The 23,142-nt window shown below is 40.6% G+C and overlaps 2 protein-coding genes across 18 annotated transcripts in view; one reads left to right on the forward strand and one right to left on the reverse strand.

The window, feature by feature from the left end:
• Positions 1 to 17,588, forward strand: part of snap91a (synaptosome associated protein 91a) — a 46,776-nt gene extending 29,188 nt beyond the window's left edge. Inside the window, exons 9-28 of one of the 17 annotated variants that reach the window (XM_011484849.3) lie at positions 1,401 to 1,462; positions 2,678 to 2,690; positions 2,828 to 3,003; positions 3,083 to 3,180; positions 3,855 to 3,869; positions 4,143 to 4,343; positions 5,293 to 5,370; positions 7,795 to 8,019; positions 9,283 to 9,366; positions 9,677 to 9,745; positions 10,006 to 10,092; positions 11,056 to 11,127; positions 11,391 to 11,615; positions 13,523 to 13,720; positions 13,824 to 13,842; positions 13,927 to 14,017; positions 14,116 to 14,199; positions 14,314 to 14,412; positions 14,696 to 14,784; positions 16,033 to 17,588. In XM_011484849.3, the coding sequence (XP_011483151.1) occupies positions 1,401 to 1,462; positions 2,678 to 2,690; positions 2,828 to 3,003; positions 3,083 to 3,180; positions 3,855 to 3,869; positions 4,143 to 4,343; positions 5,293 to 5,370; positions 7,795 to 8,019; positions 9,283 to 9,366; positions 9,677 to 9,745; positions 10,006 to 10,092; positions 11,056 to 11,127; positions 11,391 to 11,615; positions 13,523 to 13,720; positions 13,824 to 13,842; positions 13,927 to 14,017; positions 14,116 to 14,199; positions 14,314 to 14,412; positions 14,696 to 14,776 (1,977 nt within the window). In that variant the 3' untranslated portion in view covers positions 14,777 to 14,784; positions 16,033 to 17,588. The remainder of the gene's footprint in view (positions 1 to 1,400; positions 1,463 to 2,677; positions 2,691 to 2,827; positions 3,004 to 3,082; positions 3,181 to 3,854; positions 3,870 to 4,142; positions 4,344 to 5,292; positions 5,371 to 7,794; positions 8,020 to 9,282; positions 9,367 to 9,676; positions 9,746 to 10,005; positions 10,093 to 11,055; positions 11,128 to 11,390; positions 11,616 to 13,522; positions 13,721 to 13,823; positions 13,843 to 13,926; positions 14,018 to 14,115; positions 14,200 to 14,313; positions 14,413 to 14,695; positions 14,785 to 16,032) is intronic. The other 16 variants (XM_078933041.1, XM_078933042.1, XM_078933043.1 and 13 more) reach the window with 16 other exon arrangements.
• Positions 17,589 to 18,168: 580 nt separating this feature from the next.
• prss35 (serine protease 35) lies at positions 18,169 to 22,650 on the reverse strand. Its single transcript, XM_023963902.2, has 2 exons — positions 22,267 to 22,650; positions 18,169 to 20,422 (listed from the first exon to the last, which is right to left on the reverse strand). Exon 2 carries the CDS (start codon positions 20,401 to 20,403, stop codon positions 19,132 to 19,134), a length of 1,272 nt encoding a protein of 423 aa, XP_023819670.1. The 5' UTR covers positions 20,404 to 20,422; positions 22,267 to 22,650; the 3' UTR covers positions 18,169 to 19,131.
• Positions 22,651 to 23,142: the final 492 nt, after the last annotated feature.

Here is a 23,142-nt window from a genome sequence, read left to right on the forward strand (position 1 = left end):
ATAAACTTCCATGAATCCTCATGACGAAACAGTTATTTAAAAATGTCTGTCATACATACAGTAGACTGACTTAAGAAGTAATTACATACTGCAGTTACGCACACAGAAAATGAGTCAAGATACCTGCTGCAAAGAACACATACACGTGTGGAAATACATCTTGAAAAAAGGTTGGGACACTTAAAAAAATGTATCCCACTGTTTCTCTGTACATTTCTGAGCTTCAGTTTTGTCGTTTTCTTTATACTTTTTAAGTCATTGATTTTTTGAAAGAAATTAATAAGTAATTTAAGTCATTGTGTTCCAAATGAAAAGCAATGCTTACTCATAATGTTCATTTAAAAAAAAAACAACTAATATTTGTATCCCTAAAAGATCTATGATTTGGTTCCTGCTCAACTCCAGAACACATTTTGGGTATTTCAAAATGATTGTTATATATATATATATATATATATATATTTTTGCCTGATTACACATTTACTAATAATTACACTTCAGCTGTAACCTCCTTTGTTTTTAAAGCTGCTTTGGTCAAATAAAGGTCATAGCTGCCAAAGATGAACGTGATTTATATTGTAAACTGTCAAGATCCACTCGGTTGCTGTCCTCTCCACTTTGGAATTGAGCTCGCTTTAAAAAGTCAGGAAGACTCTTGGTTGATCCTGTGAGGGTCAGTAGAAACTGTTTTCAGCCTGGCTGACTTGCTGCTTTTTGGTTTAGGATTGGGAAATATACAGTGTGAACGAAAAGGACATTTAGGATGGAAGTTGGTGGAAATGTTTGATTAAACTAGCCCGATGATTAAGAAGCATGCATGGCATTGAAATTGTTGTATGTCCCAACATGCATCTTGCTTGACTGAATATTTTTCTCTTTGCATGAGGCTTAAGATGACCTTCCTGCAGTCTTCTTTGATTTGTAACTAAAACAGCCAAATCTGAACTTCAATGATGATATGGATATAGCACAAGCAAATATCACACAAACGTTATAAGTGAAGAAAATGTAAAAATATTGAATGTTGGAGGCAGAGAAAGGGGTTTATTTCCCTTGGAACAAACGGTTATGTCTGGTAAAAACATTTTCTTTGAGGCAGATGTCAAACATATTGGAGATCAGTTTGTATGCAGCATGAGTTTTACCTGAAAAAGGGTTAAAAACAAGCAGTGAAACCCGAGTATTTAGCTCTGATCTGAGCTGATGTGATCTGAACAGCTCACTGACAGACAGATTTAGCCTGTGAATTCACAAAAACCTGTAAGGATCCAGCTCTTCCACTTCTCCTCAAATGACCTAACATTTTCTTTTAACCTCATGAAAAGCTTTTTTTCTCTCCCCTGTTCACGTCTTGGTTTAACATCCCAGTTTTAACTTTTAATCCTCCTTTTTTCTGACAGGCGCCAGAAAGTCTTCTGGAGTCCCTTGAAACGCATCTGAACACTTTAGAAGGGAAAAAACCGTAAGTGATTAAGCATGTTTTTTTTTAAATGGCTTGATGAAGTTTTGTCACAGTTTTCCTCTATGAAACCTTTTCTGGTACTTTTCTAATAAACCTTTGTCACAATTTTTTCATTTTATAATACAACTCAGAGAGGAAAAGTGAGTAATCTGTGTCAACCAGAATGTGATTTACAGATATAAATAACTGTTAATCCTGATGTTTTTAATACTTCTCAGAAATGCATCTGTACCAACAACCTGTGTTTTGTTGCTGATGCTGTTCTGCTAATATTTTTTACATTTAGCCACATTGTTGCTAACATTTACATGGTCTTTGTTGTCATCCAACTGCGCCCATTTCTCATTTTGTGTTATGTCTGTGTGTTAGGCTGTTGTTGAAACAACACACACTCACACTTATGTGTCAGTGGATTTTCTATGACTGAGAGCTGTATGGCGCTAAATCTGGGCCATAATGTGTGTTTATTTGAAAAATGGCCACACATATTGTCCGTAGAGCCGAAAACAGCCTGAAAAACATGCGTAGCTACGCACGAACAGAAGAGTTTTGAATGCAGGAGCCTAAAACGCGCGTTTACATAGACTTTTCATTGAAAGTGTTTGCTTGATTGTTCGTTGCCAACGCATAGCTTCAGCCTTTTTGTCTAAGGGGGCATGGTCAATGGTCCAAAAGGGGTGTGGTCTAGAAAAGGCAAACTGAGAGGACTGAGTTGCACTGTCCAAGGCACTGTAGGTAATGCGACTTCAGTAGATAGTGGTGAACACAGAAATCCCCAATAAATCCATATGATTTTGTGAATTCCAGAGTTTATCAGCAAAACTGTTGTAAACTGCATTTCTCCTGCTATCTTAAACACATATTGAAGTACTTTTAAGTCAAAGTTGTGACCTTATTTTTCAAAGAAACACACATTATGGACCACATTATAAAGCTGTCTCCATTCACAGCAGAAAGACTCAGTTTCAATCCTAGCTAAAAGCTTTTCTGATTGGATTTTGCGATTTCTTCTCTGCATGTGCAGGTTGTTGTTTTTTTTTAACAAGAAATTGGATATATCATGTGATTCTGTTTGATTGGTGCTTGTTAAACAATCAGACAAATGCATCCATGAGCATGAAGTAGAGACAACCTGTTATAATGGTAAAAAATGTGTGAATGGATTTTTTTAAATCTTAAACATTAACTAAGCTGTGTGTCTGTTTTTATTTGCAGGTCACCCACAAAGGTAAGATGTTTTTAATTATCATTATAGATACTTAGATACAAAATCATGAACCTAAGGTTTTTAAATGAAATGTGGTTTCTTCTAGTCTTTCGTTTCTTTTCTGTTTGACCATGTTTTTGTGTCGTCCTCCTCCTCAGGACGTGACAGCAAACAACAGTTCTGCTGTTGCTGCTGCTCATTCAGCAGCCCCAGCCAAACCCCCTCCTCCTGGCACAGCCGGCGGGCCACCAGCCCGCCCCGGACCGCCTGCAAAACCTCCTCCACCTGCCATCACTCCAACCGCACCGGTCCCTGCCCCCACCGCTGCCAGCAAGTAAGAGTCCTCTCTGTAATGCTATAAGTGCTTAAGGACTCCCTCCATGCACACACTCTCTCTCTCCCTCTGTGCTCAGTGCTCTTGACGATGGGTTCCTGTTGGACCTCGACCCCATGCTGTCTTCTTCAGCAGCAGCAGGAGCTGCAGCCAGCTCTTCTACAACTGCATGGGGAGGTGAGATCTTCATGAGTGACCTCTCCAAATTTATGAACATTTATCATATAATAGATTTTTTTAGTTTCACAGAATTCTTCAGTATCAAATAAATATATGAAGAACTGTTAAACCCACCTGGTTTGACACTCTCAAGTTGTTCATGGACTCATGACTAAACCAGAAGTCTGCTATCTTTAAAATCTGTAAAAGAACCATTTGGGGCCGTTTCTCACTGTTTAAAACCTAGTAGGAGCCACAAAGTCCTATTTAACCCTTTCAAAAATGTTAATACTGCTCTGCGTTGGTCTGCTGTGTTCATTTGATTTGGAAGTTATATTTCTTTTTTGGCATGAATAAAAATAGAAACATAGAGAGAAAAGGCAATTTCTTTAAATGTGAAATTGTTTTTTATTTTTGACAGACTTCTTTTTAAGGGTGTATTCATTTACATTTAGCATATTGTCACCGAGTCTCGATAGCCACAGTTGCTGGTGTCACTGCAACAACCACAGAAACTTTTCAACATCTTTTCATGGAAAGATTCCCTTACAGTAAAAAAAACCCAAATCCTCTTTATTTCAACTTGTGGGTAATGTACTTGAAAAAGTACAGTCAGTCAGTTTGTCAACTATGTTAGAATGATTGCAGGATTAAGCCCATTCCTCCTTTAAAGTTTATTCTTTTGTTTGCAGATCTCTTGGCTGAGGGTAAGTTTTGCACTGACTGCTCTTCTCTCACTAAAACTAGAGGAAGGCCACCATTTTATTGGTCAATGATGTTTCCTACTTCAGGTTTTCTTCCGTTTCTCTGTCATTCTGTGCTTGCATAAAAGACCTTCAAACTTAAATGAAAAACTCCCAAATGTTCTTTCACTTTGACCCTGATGTCTTTTCTTTTTCCTGATCAACTCTCTGTAACCTCTCTCCAATGCTGGTTGTGACTCGGTTGTGGCTTTTGGATGTTGGGCTTTGTTGGCGTAGCAGCTCCAGCCGCCACCGATGGAGCGTCTGAAGCTCTCCTGGCAAACGGAGACTCTAGTCATGTTTCTGCTGCAGCTTCCACTGCCCCTGCAACTGCCGCACCTGCAGCTGCCACTGCCATCACGGCTGCACCGGTGCCTACCTCGCTGCCTGTCTCTGCTCCGGCAGCCACCACAGCCACAGACATCGACCTTTTCGGAGGTCAGTGTAGGTGGAGGGTGGGATGCCGATCCTTCTGCTTTTTTTCAAGCTTCAGCAGAAGTGTACGGTTTATGGTCCTTCTAAAAGTCCTAAGCAGTTTGAATTGTTAACATTCCAGTGTTTTAAAACACAAATTTAAACTCAGATCATGTCAAATATTTTACTGCATAAAAAAGTGAACATGATGCATGTTAGAAACTGAAGGAAATTGTTCCAGTTAGATGTTAGGCCACCCCTTTCCACCTCATGGAGAAAGAATTGACTGAGGAAGCCTCTGCCTTTTATTGTTTGCAGACAAAAAAAAGCCACATAAACCTGACAGACACAAGCATCTTATATTATGCTTAAAATTCAACTTTAGCAGTTTAAGAGAAACAAAATCTTTAGAATTAACCCAGTAACAGATGATTAACCCACTGTTTTGTGGTTGGTATTTTTTCAATGTTTCCTTTTTTTTTCATTTTTCCATGTCAGTTGTTTTTTGCCTGACAGGTTTGTGAGAAGTTAGACATCTTTCACTGATGTGCTAAAAGTACTGATTGGTAGCATCCACTCAAACTTTTCAGTCATCTCTGAAACGAGTTCAGTGGCACTGTCAAAGAGAGATTTCCATCCCCAAACTTGACACTCCTCCCCTCTTGTCACAGAGTACCACCACTGACTTGTGACAACTTCCTCATTTCACAAGCCTGCACTGCAGGTGCAGTCACTGAATGCAGTATTATGCAGCCACCCAAAGGTCATCAACAGATGATACTATTTGACTCAACCCTGCACTAACCAGGCTGCATATTTGTTGTATTCTGAGCTTTTTTCCTGATGCTGACCTCTCATTTTTGTTTCCTGTCCATTTCATCTGTTGCTTCATTTTCTGTTTGTGCACCCATATGCGTGTTGGTGTGTCGGCTTGTTTTTTGCGTTCCCGCTGTTGTTGTCTGCAATACCCTAGATGCGTTTGCACCTTCCCCAGGAGACGGTCCTGCTGCCGTGGCCGCTGGCCCCGCTGCTGATGCATTTGCTGGATCTGGTGGGTGAAAAGGCTGTGTGAGTGCATGACCGAAGAGGAGTGCTGTTTAATTGATTTGATGTGAAAACTTCCTCTGCCTTCATAAAAGACAGTAGTTGAAAACTCTCCCCTCGTGGCCTCCTGTCGGAAACCAAATCCTGCTTATGACCCAGTCATGGACCTTCTCCTCCTTCACATTGTAAAATGTTCCTATCCTCCCCTTTTCTCCCTTAACAAACTGATTATTACCGAATAATGTCCTGAAAATGACCACCATCTATTTATGTATTTTCTAACAGTAATTATTCATAGCAGCCCTCATTTTTTTTTTTACTTTTTGCTTAAAAAAACTCCATCAGATACTCTCTTTGATATTCTCCTCTTGACAAAATGATGTGAATTTAGAGCCACCAAAACAATTACAGGCTTGTAGAATATGTACTAAAATAAAATATGTGAAGAGATTCCTATTAGGAAGAGTGGCAGACAAGTAGTGCTAAGTTAACAAATATTAAAACCAAAAGAGTAAAATTGTGATTAAGCATCTTAGCATTTAGGCTTAACCAAAACCAACCAACACTCTCCCTTTTGTAAAAATTGATGTAGATGAATTACTGTGTACTCTAGTAAATGTTCTTAAATAAAAGAAAAAAACTTTTACATTGTTAATGTGATCAATATTTATTTATTAGTCTAAAGTAGTTCCTGTCCTAAATTATGCTGTGCAGTCATGAACAACACAAAACTTTAGTCTGTGGTTTATTTTCAGAGGTTGTCTTTTGTTGGTTTGTGTGTCATCTTGACGTTACAGTGGCTACAGGGGTGCTTAATAACAAGTTACATTTACTCATTGACATCAGCAACTTTTCGTTCAACTCTTACTACTAACTTGTTCAGGTTTTACTGTAACTTTAAACTTTATCTTTAGTAGAAATTTCAGTATCAGTAGTTTTATGTGAACCTTTTTAGCTATTTTGTAAAGTTTTAATCATACACAATATTTGAATGTTGAAATATTGGTATCAGCTTTTAGATATTTGTATATTTGATTGACCTTCAACAGGACAAGGGTTTCTGCCATGCTGTTGATATTCTTCAACTTTGACTAGTGCCTGAAGGAATAATAAAAAGACACAGCGTTTTGCAATTTCTTTACAGTCCCAGTAACACAAAACTGGGGGAAAATACCATTTATTTACAATTTAGAAGTCATTAGTAACTCAAAACAGAGGGGTGTTTATACATGTATTTATGTATTGGTTTACAAATGATTACTAAATGAATAGAGAGAGAGGAAAGAGAGAGAGAGAATGGACGGTTTTTGTCTTTTAATGAGAGAAGACAAAGCTGTAATAATATTAAGATTTCGCATATTTTAGCATTTGTTAGCATTTCACTTCGAAGTGTATTTCTATTGTTTAGGTATTTTCAAACGAATTATTCATAACAGCAGTCTTATTTTTTTTTTTTGGTGCCTGAGAAAAGCACCCCAGCACTCTGCACTACTTTTCTTTTCTTTCCTCTTTCCTTAATTCTTCACAGTCACATTTTAAAGCAGGAATCACAGAAGTAATTGGAGTTTTTGTGCCTAATTACCTTTTCACTTCATATTTACCAACCTCAGTGTGCTATTAAAAAATAGAATAAAATAAAATAAGTGCCTCATGAGGATTGTCAAAAACAAAGCTTTTGCTTGATATTAAATTCTTATGTATGTTTAAAAAAAGTCTCAGACAGACATTTGCTAAATTGTTTGATTTGACCAGAAAGAGCTTTTTCTGTTGGGATTGTTTAATGGATTGCTACAAAATGTAAGGTGTTTTTTGTTCTTGTTTGCTCACAGTTGATAACTTTTTCTCTGATTCTATTAGATATTACATTTTATACATCTTTGGTCAATTTAGTACATTTTAGAATTTTACTTTTAGCAACAGGATTTTTTTCCTTTCTTGCTGGTCATTGATCAATAACTTTATACTTAGTTTTTATTTTACAGTTTTGTCTAAACAATATTTTTTCTCCCTTTTAGATTTTGTCTGCAGCTAAATTGATTCTTTGTTGCTGCTTCTCTCCATGATGATCTGCTGAAACACAGTTCCACAGCCACAGTGACAGGATAGTGTTAGGTCAAATCACATACGAAAAACGTTTTTAGAGTTTGCCCAGAATTGTAGATTTGTGATAGATGTGAAGAAATGGAACCTTCTGATAACTGACCCTGCAGTGGCCTTAATAATAATATGTTGGATGCAGCAGTGAAGTCAGTGATGTGCAGAATGAGTCTTTCACAATCACTAAACCAACCTTTGGAGCTTCAAAGGTGTTTTTCCGAACCAAAATGCTTTTCATGATGTTTGTTGTTTTAACAACCTCTTAACCCACCATTCCCCTTTTTTCTGAACATAACCCTCTGACCCCTCAACACCCCCCCTGCTCTTCCCAAAGACCCCTTTGCCACGACGGAGGGGAGCGCCGACATTGCTCCAGAGCTGGATCTGTTCGCTATGAAGCCCGCCGACACGGGGGCCGCCGCTGCCATCACTCCTCCCACCTCTAACGAGGCGCCAACCATCATCGCCCCCATCGCTGCCCCTGCCGCCCCCACCCCTGCCACCACCACCGACACCACCACAGATTCTGCAGCCGCCCCGACTCTAGATATCTTTGGTGGTAAAGTCTTCTCGCTCTCATTGTGCCTCCCACTGCATCGCCCTGCATTATGAGGATGATGGTGACGGTTCAGACAGACACTTAGATCTGACAGTCCCCACATTTCAAAGTTGTTTTTCTATTTTTTCATGACTGCTGTTGCTCGGTTAGAATTGATCAAACATTTTGCGCACCTCTGTTCCAATCCAAACAAATGAAGAAAACATATTTTTTTAATCAAATCCCAACATTGCTGTTTGATTGGGAACAAAAAACCTGTCAACAAAGTGTTTTCCAGGGGCAAAGATGTAACTCATGCGATGAACAGAGGTCTGTCAACTTGTTTTGATTATTGACCAAATACTAACAGACTGTCTGCCAGACTTACAGGGAAGAAATCAGTTTTCTTCTCTCGCTTGCTGCAAATGTTTTAGATTCTGTAAACGGAGAATGCTTTATTTAAAAGTTAAAGGGGAATAGTGATCAGACTCGTGTTTCTGATGAGGCTGTGACATTCACACACTAAAGCAGTCATTCTGTTCACACACATGAATGTGTTTACCCCATTACTTCTCTGCTCAATAGCATCACATTTATAAAAGGTAATATTAAAAACACTGATTGTGTTTATTACTCCCCCAAGGCAATACAATGCAGAAAAAACTGTTTTTATTATTGAGTTTATCTTAGTTTGGGTTGTTAAAGGGTTAAAGTTAAGAGTTAATTTTTTGTTATGTTTTAGCAAAGAAAATATTTAAGGTCTGTGGCAAAAACTAAGTATAGATTATGAAATGTAATTAACTTGTAAGATTTCTGTAAACTCCTCTAATGATTTTTGCAAGAAGCAGAAGCAAACATGGCCTTAAAACTGAATGATGAAGAAAAAAAAACAGATATTTCTATATTGAACGGCATCATTTTCTCTTCAACAGCTAAACCACATTCACCTAACTGACACTCTGTGAAATGAACTTAAAAAAGCTTTGATTGCACAGAGGAACAGGTCAGACATGCTCATTGCATTAAATTATACCTAAAGATGACAACATTTATTTGACTTGGGTAACCTCATAACCAAATATGCATAAAGAGTGAAAGCTCTATAGAGAATGGCATTATTCCCCTTTAACGTCTGCACTCCTTTTGCATTGCACTGACTAGACACACAGCTACTTACCCATTTTTTAATGAATCTGCTCTCTCTGCTTTCCCTCATCTCTCTTCTAACTCGTGGTTCTGTCTGCACTCAACTTGGAATCTGAATGTCCATGTGCTTATTCTTAGATATGTTTGATTCTATGCCTGAGCAAAGCCCTACAACAGAATCCAAAGCTGCTACCACTCCTAGCGTAGACCTTTTTGGTGCAGGTACACCCGTTGATATGGTTTCTGTGTGTGTGGAACGTGTTTATCTCCTTTGGTTTCCATGTGTCCCTCCTCTGTCAACAGTTTAATTCTCACGCATCTTGGTTTGTCCCTCATAGTGGTATGAGAACTGTGCATGTATTTCCACTCGTTGAGCACCGAAGTGTCGTCGTGGTCGTGGCTGCTTTTGTAAAAAAATTTAAATCTATGTTTTCATTTTTTAACCTGCTACGCTAACGCCTTTTTTTGCTCCCCAACCTCCACGGTTTTCTTCTTTCTGGTGCTCTGCCTCTCGCTTGCGTTGGTATATTAGACCTTCCTGCTGTTTCTCGCGGGCCCTCTCCTTTGCCCGAGCCGGCTCCTTCTGGAGATATTGTGACGGGTGAGTTGAGCTGCTGAAACTCTGCTGCATCAGTTTCCCTTCCTTGCAAAATGAGGAGTGCACGCGTCAAGGATGCGGACGTTACGGCGCAGGGATGCTCGTTTCAGTTGCTGCTCCCTCCTGTGCATGTGTGCTGCACCAGTTCACCTCAGGCAGAACTACAACCATACACTTGCAGAGCATCCTCCCCCTGAATTTTAAGCTTTTACCCGTAAAATAATAAATCTAATCCAGCTTGTCTGTCTGTCTCTGCTTTTCAGATTCCTTTTCAGCTCCAATTCCAGCTCCGGCAGCAGAAACTTCCTCCACACCCAAAGCAGAGCCAGAACCAGTCATAGACCTGTTGGGTAAATCATTACAAACTAAAGAATTTACAGTTTCTTCACCTGTAATTACATCTGCAAAAACATTTTTGCACTTTTCCCTGTGCAGAAATAGTCTTGTCTTCTCTGGCTTGAAGCTAAAGTGTCTTCTAAACTTAAACCTTTCATGATTGCATGATGCAAACAAGTGGAGGTAAAGATTAAATTAGTGGAACACATTACCTGAACATCATATCAAGACCTACTCCATTATATACGGTCAATTTGGTGTTTTTAACATGTTCCAGTAGCATTTTTCTGATAATGGAGGACAAGCTTAAAGAACACTTAGCTTAAAATTGCATTTCTGATTGCTATTTATTCATATTGTTGCAAATCAGGACCAGACAAAAAAATGCTGTTTGAAAAGAGCCTACTTGTGACATGGAAAATGTGCTGGTCAGGCCACAAGCTCCCTGTTCCCAGCTCTTAGGAACACATAGATAGAGGAAAGTGGGGGCAAAGTTACTCTGTGCCAACCCACAACTCAGAGGTGAATTTCTAACGAGGTACTGTCGCGCTGCGGAAACTTAAACTACACAGGTTTTTGATTCTGGCTCAGAGTACCTCTGATGACAATATTTGATAAAATGTTGTTGTTGCTGCTTTGTGCAACATCTTTACAACTTTATTGCATTTTTCTTTATCTATGAGATCTTGATTTTAAACTAAATTTAAACTAAACTAAATTTTAAACTAAAATTTCCATTTACTTACTATACATTTAAACTATACATTAAAATTCTTTCTGGGTGATTTTGGTATTTATTTTTGTTGATTTGAATTGTATAATGTTTTTTCCATTATGACTAAGTTTTACATTTGATATCAAGTAGTTTGATGTGTGTCTACACTTTCTTATGGATGGTTGCAGTTTTATTTGTGACAAACCTTTCTTTCTGTCCCATCGTGTCGGACTGGGTGGTACCTGGCTGGATTTCCCTGCAGATTCCTTTGGTGGTCCTGCAGAGGAGAAGCAGAGCTCAGCTCCTGGAGGGCCTGGAGATGATCTGCTGGGAGGTGGGTCTCCCCTGGAGCTTAAAAGTTTCTGAAAGTAGTTCAGGAAGACCAGAGTAAAATAGAAACCTAAGATATTGTCCTTCATAAATTATAAATCATCAATTTTTTTGGGCAGACTCTGCATCCAATCTTATTTTCTTTGTTGCTTCTCAGTTTGATTATCTGCTGATGTTTTTTCTTGTTGTTTCTCATAAGTGGAAACACTAGGAGTCTGCATATTACTCCTGATTTACCCCCCACCCCCTCATCTGTGATGTCTCCAGGTCTAATCTCCCCCACTCTTGCCCCCACTGCTGCCCCAACTCTGGCTCCAACCTCAGCTCCAATCCAGAACAACCTTCTGGAAAGCGGCTTTGAAGCCTTAGGCTCACTGCCCTCCCCAACACCTCCAGTTCCAGCTGCAGGTCCTGCTGTACCCATGGTACCTGCTCCAGCTGCACAGCCTGCATCCTCCACCACAGCGCCCTCTGGCGGCTTTAATGCTTCAGGTAACGTCTTGAACACAGTGTGCCTTATGAAATGCTCAGAAGTATCTGGCTCATAAGTCAAGGCGTTTCAGGCTTTTTAACTTAGTGAGCTTCAATAAAGCAGCTTTGTTAAAAGCAAAGGAAGTTCCTTTTCCTGCGGACAACTTGACTTCTGCATGACTGAGACACGACGTTGTTCTGAAATCATGTAAACTGTTGTTTGGCTGAATGCTTCACTCCTCAGCACTGCTGCCGCTGTTTGCAACATTCCTAACACTTTTACAAATGCTGTGCTTTCTGCACCTCCTGCTCAATTCTCTCCCTCTTAAAGCTTTCTTTCTTCCCCTCTTTCTTTTTTTCTTGGTCTTTGCTTGCTTCTTCTAATCTATAATGGGTGAGTTCATTGCTGCTGCTCACCGCAGCATGTGCCATATGGACAGTTCTCCTCCCCTCCATCTTTCAAGAAAACTTCAAATGTGCATGCTGCAGAACGAGGATAAATCACTGACTGTACAGCATGTCAGTATGTGGCTCTTGCATGAGATAGACTTGTTTTTCTGTCTTTTTGAAAGTAACCACATGTCACCAAGGACCACTCGAGCGTCTTTTAGTCACTTTATCAAACATGTCATTGGCTGCAGCGTCCTATAAGCATGCACAAATCTATGTTATGTTGCAGAGACTGGCTTTAAATGGGGGGAAAAAAACAAAAAAACATTATAAATAGGCCTGCACAAATTACCGCACATTTATCGTTATCGCAATATCCAGCTGTGCAATATGCATATCGCAAAAAACGGCGAAAATCGCAATAAATTGTAAACATTAAATGTGTTCAAACAATCTTATGGCAGCTTGAAGCAGTTAATGAATCAAATTAATCTCTTTATGCATTTGACCAATCGGATGGACGCCTTCAAGTTGTTGACCAATCAGATGAGCCCTTTTATGTTAGATGTTTGTCGCCTACTGTATGTCGATGAGGGTCATTTGGAGTATTATTTTTAAACTGTTGTAGTGAAATGGGAATTATATTTTTGGTTATTTTGCTATTTGTTTATTTACCGCAAATTTTATTGTTATCTCAATATTAATCTTTAATATTGCATATCGCGAGTTTTCCTTATATCGTGCAGCCCTAATTATAAATAAGTGGATTTAAACATGAAAAGATAAACAGAAACATATTAGGATGAATACAAAGCAACAGCAGGATCTGGCAGTGAGAGACTGAAACCAAGGGGCAAATAGAACAACTGTCTTAACACGGGGAAGCAGCTCTGGTGATGTGCCATGTGCAAACCAGAAGAAAGCAAAATCGTAAATGAAGAAAAAATGAAAGAACAGAAAAATTGAATATATTAATAAAAACAACTGAACAACCGATTACAGACCATCGCTTCTTCTTATAGATTTTAATTCCATCTCTTTACATTTATAAAAGCCATAAAAAAAACTCAAAGCTAAAACTACCTAAAAAAAAGGGGGCAAAAAACAACAACTTTGTATTTACCAAAATGCTAAACACTCATTTTAATGGTTGGAGGCTGTCTGGTCTGGAAAATCTTTGCACAGGATCACCTTTAAAGATTACTAGAAGAAGAAAAAAAAACTATGAGACGAATACTGACAACGACTTTGCACAGAACTGTATAGAGGCTTTAAGTAATCATCTTATACAACCAAAAACTGACAAGATGATAAACAATGTTTGGCTGAATACGTCAGGTTAATGTAAAACTGTGTCAGTTACAAACTGAACATAAAAGTGAAAGTGAAAAAGGGTTTAACTTTAACTGAAAACTTTCCTCTTGCAGAGCTGCTCCGGTGTGACCTTGATGGCAGCTGGTTCCTCACCCCCTGCATAATCCAGATCCTCATCTTTGTGTTGAGTGTCTGATGTCTCTCCATTTCCATTGTCTATTCAGTGTTGGGTGGGTTAGGCGACTTGCTGATGCCCACCATAACGCCGCAGAGCACTGGGGGCAGCACCACAGGAAGTGCAGCAGGAAGCATGGGCACTCCTGTCACACCTGGAGGGATAACAATGGCTCCTCCCCCCACCCCACCTCTGACCAAAACCATTGGAGGAGACCTGGATTCATCTCTGGCCAACTTGGTTGGAGGTACCGTCCAGCTTTTCTTGCAGCGCAGAGCACCATTCTTTCTGTTTTTAAGTGAGACACTTGTGAAAAGATGATTTACTGGATCCTTCTTGTGTTTGTGCAGACCTAGGCATGAAGAAGAGGTAAACTCAATCATTGACTGATGCTTTTGGCGGAAATCTGCCAAAAGTCAGATTTGTGTCAGATTCCTTTTTCTCCTCCTTCAGGGATCCACAAAGTGAAAAGAAGTTGACCGGAGGAGCAAACTGGACTCCGCAGGTTGCTCCCACCAGCTGGGGCAATCCAGGAGCCCCAATGGTAAGAAGGACAAGATGTAGATGTCTGATTGTAAATACATATGCCAAAAGGTTGATGATAGCATACAGAAGGTGCTGATGAGAGCTCTGTGTCTTTAGGCTGGTGCAGCCCCCGGAGTGCCAGGTGCTGCGCCTGCTGCAGCTATGGTGCCACCGATGGCGGTGCAGCCTGGATTTGGCATGGTGAGCCTCAACATGTTTTTTTTTTAATTTGTTTATCAAGAATATATCCTTTATAGTTTATATGCAAAAGGAATACGCATTTTTCCCTTTACTATTTTCTCCTCCTCTTACCAGCCTCCTGCTGGGGGACCTGGAGCTCCACTGATGCAGCCTATGATGGGGCAGCCCATGATGAGACCCCCGTTTGCAGGAGCCGCTGCACCAGGAGCACCGGTAGGACGCCACACATACAAACAACTATGAAAACAGATTACTTGGCCAGGGTAACCACATAATTGTGAGAATCCCGCCTGACATGTTTACGTGTTTTTTGAAAAATACTTTTTTATCTTTTTTAACCACACCAGTGAAAAGGGAAAACAGACGGTCACATCATGACCACGGTTCCTCACATTTCTATTTTCTTAGTTTTTACATATGCACAGAAATGAAAGACTTTTTATTATTTTTATCATAGTAAACACTTTTCTGAAGATGGGTTTTCTTGTTTTTTCAGATTTCGCCAGGACCTGGAGGTCAGAGCCCCAAGAAGCCCAAGGATCCGCTGGCCGAACTCGATCTCAAGGACTTCTTGTAACGTCCCGGGTGCGTAGAAACTTTGATTTGTTTTTATGTCTTAATAAGTTAATTTTACATTGTTATCCAGGCAAAGTATCTTCATTGGGTAAAAAAAAAACCTTTGGAAATTCCTTGCTGCCCCTTCCACAATCTACTGGTAGAAATTATGTGGCACATTTTTTAAATATTTGATCCATATTTGTTTTTTACAGAACAAAACTACATGGGGTCCAATAATTTTGACATTCCTCCTTTAAGGAAGTCATGTTTTCAGCAGGTTTAGTTTTGCGTTTAAGTCACAGAACCAAGTCCCCACCTTCAAATGTCTGCAATAAATATGGAGATATGATTCAAAACGTGAGGAAGATAAGTCAAAACTGTTTATTTTTTTACATGGATTGATGAGGTTTTTGAAAAAGACACTTTATGTCTGAAGATTTGTGGTGGATTGATTGGAACTCATCTGTTGTTGTGCAATGACACTTGTCTTTAAAGTCCCACTCCGATCATCTTTTGATCTCTTTTCAAAGTGTCCCAGTGATCTTTTCATCATGATAGTGCTGTTTTTTTTCTTCTTTTTGCTGTTAAAATCAGCAAATCTGTGTTATTTGCTAAGACAGAGTTCCTGCAGAACTGCAGAACTTAGAAATGTGCCTCTGAGTTGTGGGCGGAAGCATAAACTCTGCTAGCCTACAGACCCTCAATGGTAAATGGCGTGAACTCGTGTACCTTTCTACCTTCCGCAAAGGCCCAAAGAGCTTTACAGTTGAAACACATTGATGGTGGTGTCGCTGCCAAACCCTGGCCGGTGAGATCAGTGTCTTGCCCAAGGACACTTGGTTCAGCAAGGGGAGAATTGAACCTGCATCTTCCGATGAGAGTGCGACCGCCCTACTGCACCGTGAATCAGACACTTGCCTGCTCAGATGAGGAAAACAAAGACGTACATGGATCTGTTCTTCTATAAAATTCATAATATGGGAATGAAGCGGAGCAGGAAGCTTATGGCTCATCGCAAATAGTCTCTTTTTCAAACAGCATTTTCTCGTCTGCTCCTAAATCACAACAAAATGAATGAAGAAATACTCAGAAATGCAATTTTAAGGTTCATTTTCTTCATATATTCGTCCATCATCAGAAAAAAGGCCTCAAGAATATGTTAAAACACTATAGGCACAGTTTTCATCGGAGTGGGTCTTTCAATGAATTGGTTTTAAATAAAGAACCCAAGGCTCTTATTTTGACATGCTTCTGTTTCTGTTTCCTGTGACCCAGCTGCTTTCCTCTCGGGATCATAGCCTTCTCACCTCTTAACCGGTGTCTGTCAACATCTCAGGAGGCCAGCCATGTTCAACTACTCCCTCCTCCGCCCCACCTTTCTCCAGTGTGATATGTTGTAGCACAAACTGTGAAAGTGATTATAACGGAAAACAAAAAATGTAAGAAAAAACGCGTGTGCTTATATCGGTGTACTAATCCTTTTTTGTCACACAGACAAAAAAAAGTCCAGAGAGGCGAGAGAAGACATCTGTGTTTAGATTTCCTGTCAAAGTTGAATGATTGATGTGTTTTGGTGTTCTGAACTCCTCTTACCTGTCCTTGACCCCGCCTCCTGGTGAAGAGGTAAACAAAGCTGGTTTGGGAGTAGCAGGCAGTGTGGTGTTTACAAAGATCATGTTTGCTGTACATAGATTTCTCTGGCGAGCGTTACGTCTCTGTTCTGTGTGTCTGTTGAAGAGAATTATAAATGTTTGAGCCAGAAGATGAAATTGTAAAAAGTCGTGTGAGTATTCCCCTCTTCCTCCACCCTCTTTAAGAGTACCTGGGAAGGATTTGACCATGTTTAAATGATTATTGTATTGAATATTTAGGCATAACCTCTGTGGACTTCTGAGTCATACAAGACCAACAAGTGATTCTTCTTTCATTTTTTTAACTCATGGCTTTAAATTCCATGTTTTTCTCTGAGTCATTTTGATCCCGTTTTGTTTGTTTTAGAGCAGGCAGGCCTCTGGGCTGCCGTGTATGTTCCTTGGCGTTGCTGTTGAGGAGCATATCAAACGCCTGCTCCATTTGGATTCAAGCTTTCCTTCTGTGTAAATGTTCAGCTGTGTTGGCTCGGTTCTCGTGGGTCCGTCCTCTTTTTGCCTTTGACCTGCTCAGTGTGTTCGTTTTGTATTGTGTGAATTTGCCATGACACACTTGTCGTTCACACAGCTAACTGAACTCGTTTTAATACAGCATGTAAACTAAACGAACAATTGACAGAGGAGTTAAAAAAGATCATGTATGTTGTGCACATATCCAAAATGCTTCATGAAACATGTTACAAGCTTTCAGAAACCGGCCTCTCACTTTGTCTGTGTTTACTGCAGAATTACTAATCAGACATACAAAAGGGCAAATTTAAATATACGAATTATTTCCATCTGATCGTGGTGTTTTAGCTGTTTTGTCAGTGGAGCCTCTTTTCCACTAGAGGCCGCTGTTGAACCGTTTTGCAGTGTCCTTGTTCTCCCAAATTTCCCTCCTCATCTGTTCCTTACATAGAGTGACAGTGTTCGGAGTGTCGGATGGCATTTGACACGGTCTCTCCTGCTGTGCCGTAAACTGCAGAGACATAGGTCTTACTCTGTTCCCTTCATGTTTGTGGATTGGTTGTGAGTGTCAGATGTGATTCAGAGTAAAAAAAAAAGGGAGATTGTTAACATTTTTCATGACTGAATTATTAAAAATGTTTTTTTTTCAGCTGTATATTTATTAGATTTACAATGGCCTTTCCCGGTGCATGTAAGCCCTTTGAGATGCAATAAATTGGATGACAGATTGAATTTCTCATGATTTTTTACATAACACAAAAATGATCACTTTCAGAATGTGTGGAATGACAAACTGATCATTTTAATGTTTCTTCATTCTCACTAAAAACAAGATTTTTCCTCAAAGGTTGACAATTGCTTGACTGTAGGCAGTGTGAATTCAACATATTTATAATTTTCCTAATAGTTTGGATTCATACGTCTATTTAAATATTTGTTAAATTAAGCAAAATAGCATTTTTCCACAAAAATACACTTTAATTTTAGAAGTCTAAATATACAATATGGTTATCTGCAAAGTCTTTTATTTTTATTAAATGTGTTATCCTTCATTTTCAATAACAGAATGAGCACATTTTACTGGTGCTTTTACAAACATTTATTTTGAAATTTTGGCTAGAATGTAGTTTTAAACTTCAAATTATTATGAGCAATTTTTATATGTTTTTTTAATTTATTCCCAGATTTTAGAGTTGACTAATAGCCCAGTTCCTGGATGCTTATGGAACATCTTCAAACCATGATAATACTACCTACGTGCTTCACAATTGGTGTGAGGATTTTTTTTAAATACCATTTATAACCCAATATGTCTTGTTAAACATTTCTTTTTTATTTTTGCTTGTAAAGCAGAAACATTTTCTTGTTTTTTGTTCAGCTTGAAATCTTTGACTTGCGGGAGCATACATCAACCATTTAGCAGTTGCCCCGTGAATTGCTGGATCATCATACTCACACATAAACATAGACTTTAAATATTGTGGTTAATACTTTGTTGTTTTTAGTACTTAAAAGGATTTTGGAATAAAAAAGAGAAAGAAAAGTTAAAGATTTTACAATTTAAAACTTGCAATATAATAAAAATGCTGCTTTTTAATTTTAATTTAACAGAGAAATATAAACAGCTCAAGTAATGAGTTGAATGTCCCTTTTTTTTAGCCTCACCTCACATGCACAGTTACAGTACTAGGCCGTCAAAATATTTTCAGAAATAAAAAAGACAGCGAAAAGCTTACAGTCTCATAAATTAGCACCAATTCTCCTGGATTAGCCCCCATATGTGCACAACAATGAAACCATATTTCACCGTGTTGCAAAAACAAAGAGAACAGGAAAAGACTCACAAATCACATAAAAGTAAAACTCTTAAAAAAGACACAATGTTCAATATGAAATTTAACCAAGAATTCCTTTGTTTTTAGCCCATTAAACTGAGATGTTCACCTGGATGTTTTGGTCAATAACAAGTTTGTGCCATTTCTCTACAACATGCATGTCTGTCTTGTCATGCAGAATGGAGATAATGCAGTTTCAGTCAATTCATTTACCTAACAAAAAAAAGAGTAAAATAAAAAAAGATCTAAAAGCCTGAATACGTTTCTTCATCAAATGTTCTTTCTGTGAGCAAATAAATTAGAGAAACTGAAGAGCCCCGGTTCTCTTGATGAACTGAAGAGGTCCGGCTGTTGTCGATGCTGAGTCTGCCTCACTGTGTGCGCTCATGCTCATCAGGGAGCCAGAGGGATCCTGATCACATGGTTGGGGCTGTGTTGTCTCAAGCCACCTGACACTCTTTTGAGTCCCCGTGGATCCAATAGCAAATCTGAGCGTATTTTAGAGGTGTTATTCTCACTGCCACATTGTAATCCTGCTGCACCCCATCTCCATCAACATCTACCCACTGGTGACCTGAGAACACCCCAATGACCTTCCGTTTCCACCTCCTCTTGCCCGGCTCTTTGAGGCGTATGTAGATTCCAGAGCCGCTGGAGCCGGGTTTGGCGTCGCAGTACTGATACAGCAAGTCCTTGGATTCCTCGGACACGGAGCAGAACCGGTACACCAGGTTTCCGGGTCGGTCATCATCAAAGCCGGAGAAGTGGATCCTCCCAGCAGGGAGCTTCTTGACTGATGGAATGACACCGAGATCCATGTGCCTCATTTTGGGGGCTTTCTTCAGCTCCAGTACCGCATAGTCAAAGTCTGCAGCCAGTCCATCAGACACACCTTTGAACCAGCCCTTAGGAACCTGGGTCTTTTTCACCCTGCTCCATCGAAATGAAGGCTTGTTTGGTTCCACACTGCGACGACTCCGGCTCTTCCTCCCAGCCCCTCTTCCTCTGCGCTCTCCTGTTCCTTGAGTCTCCTCATTTTTTTCAACGCCCTCTTTGGCTTTGTCCCCTTTCCTTTTTCTCCCCTTCGCTCTGCCTCCTCTTCCCTTGCCTCCTTTACCTCGTTTGGACTTCTCCCTCAGAACACCAACCCGCAGCTTCTGCACCCCATCGAGATAGTCCTTCCCATCATGGATGCAGTGTGCAGCAGTCAGCACATGTTTGGGAGACACCAGAACTCCGGAGCAACCCGTGGAGATCTTCACGGATGTGGAAAAAGGATACTTAGTGGAGAACTGTTTGTCAGCTATGGTGAAGCGGGTGTCTGTGCCATACACCTCCCGTTTGTGGCGAGACCTGGATGAGACGTTTGTGGACCAAATGGGCTCCTCATTGATGCCCTGCACTGAAACCACTGTGTAGGTGCGCGTCCCGTTTTCATAGACCGTCTCGTAGGACAGAATCTTCTCCAGGTCGTCAAGGGAGGGCAACGGGATCCGGCGCTGACACTCGATCCCACAGGTCCCGCCCAGCTCCGGCTGATGGTGTGCAGAGAAGCTGGGGCTGCTGAGAGGCACGGTGTGCCTGTTCTTCACCTGAGGCACCTTCCACTGTGGCCAGGTGTACTGGTCATCAGCCGTGCTCACCGGCTCAGCTGCAGCCACCACAGCCAGCACCATCATCAAGAGCAGTACGCGCAGCGGTATGGGGCCCATCTTTAATCTGGATCTGACTCTGGAAAATAAAAACATTGCCTTTTACCTTCAGCACACTTTTTCTTTTACGTCTTTGCAAATTGCAATTTTACTCAAAACCTTTCTAGGGTGTAGTTGTAATTTTATCCTTGGACTTTGGTTCCAGGCTGTAGTTATATTATACAAGTTATTTGAGCTTTTTCACTAATGAACACTTAAAACACCAGTTTGCTGAGCTGAACATATCCAGTTCCATTTACAGCCAGAAGGAGGCAGCATAGCATTAGTTGTACTGACTGGGAAAGCTGAGGGCACAGAATAAGTATCTGACAACATATGTCTGTAAGTACTTGCAGAAAAGGTTGGCTCCATTATCCATATAAATCAGTAGCACTTAGTCTGAGAGCCCCTCTAGACTTTATAAGCATGTCTCTGTGGTTCAAAGGGGAGATTTATTTTCCCAAAGTTTTCTGCAGACTGCGGGCGGAGAAAGAGAAGATGAACCCTGATCGTCTGAATGAGCTGAGACATTGGTCTGGAGGTTTGCCACAATGGGTAACCTTCTCCCTCAGTAATGACCATATCTGGTTTCCTGAGCTCCACTAGACTCCCTCCGTGCAGATGAATGACATCAGCTGGAGAAGCCGTGCACACTGCTGGTTCATGCTTCCACTGTGAGAGCGCTTAAGCAGACACTGCAATTTTCTCAAAATTCAGAGAGGGAAATGATTACGATGCTGCAGCTCCCCTTTTTGACCATCTGCAGACAGGTTTAGGGATCAAATGCAGCCTTAAGTCTGATTGACTCAGCAGAGACACATTTTCATACTCCCAAAACCAGTACTCTCAAGCATCCAAATATCTACTTTTCTGATTGTCTTCCTTTGAAACTTCCCAGTAACTGAACTCGGGGGATGAAACTGAAATTAGCACGGTGCCTCATAAAACCACTATTTAAACCTAAGACAGGTTCAGAAGGTAAATAGTCACAATTGTCTCCCAGTTTTGGTGCATTGGACCAACTGACACCTACAGTTAAAGGACAAACATCACTTTTGGAATACTCATCTTAATTGTTCTATTCTCCAAATGGGACATTTTGACTTGAGTCTGCCACTCAACTTTCAATTAAATGTGCCCAGCTGAGAACGTCTGATCCGCCTGCAACAGACGCCAATAAACTATAAGCCCACAAAGCGTGAGAACAAAAATGACTAAAGTCTCAGCTCAGCTTCACTCTCCCACAGTCAGACACAGAGAGGATGCATGCAGAGAAAGCGAGCCTGCAATTATTCAGCAGAGTGGAAACTGATATGCTGCCATGATGGCTTTGGTCTCAAAAGGCACTCATTTCAGCTGAACTGTTTTCCACTTTAGTCAGCTAAACAGGAGGCCGTGGCCTTTCCATCCCTCAGGAGAGTCGGGGGAGAGTGCAGGATGCGCCCTGGATGGAGGCAAACCACCAGAGGGTGGCGCTGTGCAGCTCACAGAGCGTCAGTGTAGTCCAGCTCTGCTTCACTAACGGTAAAAGAGGGCCCTCATCAAATCATTCTGACAAATCTTCCTCTTACTCTGATTCTGCTAAACTTAAGAACATTTTTATCAAAAAATAGATAAATTAAACTTTTTTAAAGGACATAAAAAAACACATTTGTTGTTGAAAAAAGCAAAAAAAAAAAAACCAAAAATTCTGGAAAACCTGCCTGTTGAATACTTTGATGATACAACACAATGGCTTAAAACGTGGGAAAAGTGCGCTAATGTTTAACAGTTTAAGTCAAAATGGCTTTGAAATACTAAAAGAGAGTTAATGTAAAAAAACAAAACACTTCAATCATTAGAAATAGAAGGAATTCCCGCGCGCTGCGAGGGCGCAGCTCCTACCTGCTGCATCCGATTGATGGATTACTCCAAACCCGCAATGTTTTCTTTGCTCTCCCCCCCCCAAAAAAACGCAAAGAGGATCCTTGAGGAAGACGCGTGGCTGGTTAAAGCATCACAGAAGTCCCGATGTTTTGTTAGCGGCTCGGAGGCTGTCTGCTCCTCATCGCTCCTTCATGGAGTCTGAGGCGGAGAAAGTCCCAGCCGGGACGCTCCTCTCACCCTGCACTTGATGCTGAGGAGGGAGGGAGGAGGAGTAGGAGGATGAGGAGGAGGGGAGAAAAAAGATATGAAAGGAACTTTTTTTCAGTCGTGACAAAAGCTGTTCACGCATGGGTGGGGCCAACCCTCAGGAAAGATGAAGCTGGGGTCCTCAGCTGCAGCAGCAGCAGCTCAGGGTGGAGGCGCATCGCTGCTGCATGCAGCAGGGGGGGGGGGGGGGGGTCATGTAACCTCTGCTCTCTGGCTTTGAGTTGATTGTGAACACTTAGACTAGCCGGCTTCTGCTGCGTTTTCATTCCAGTGCAGTGGTGCATGAAAGCCGGCTGTCCTTAGACGGTGAAGCCAAGCCCCCAAATTAAGGCCCCCGCAAAAAAACTACCATAGGATTCCTCCTTTTCTTAGCATCAAGAGGTCCCTGAAATCCTGCACCCTAAAAAAAGAAAAGGCAGCACAAGATGCACATATTTAACTTCATACTCCACTTAAAGACTTTAGTTTCTGCTGAAAAAAGCAGCTCATTTGTGGCGTTTAATGTTTGGGACACCTTAAAAATAAAATGCTGAGAGGATTATTTTAGTGTCACTGAAAGTAAAACACCCAAAAGCGAAGGAAGCAACTAATATGGAGCTTTTGGGTTTCCAGAATGACTTCTTTATT

The sequence above is a fragment of the Oryzias latipes genome, chromosome 16 (assembly GCF_053564925.1).
Source record: "Oryzias latipes strain Hd-rR chromosome 16, Olatipes_Hd-rR_3.1".
NCBI classification, from domain to species: domain Eukaryota; kingdom Metazoa; phylum Chordata; class Actinopteri; order Beloniformes; family Adrianichthyidae; genus Oryzias; species Oryzias latipes.

Coding starts and splice junctions, on each gene's coding strand:
- prss35 (XM_023963902.2), bottom strand. CDS start 20,403: ATGGGCCCCATACCGCTGCGCGTACTGCTCTTGATGATGGTGCTGGCT.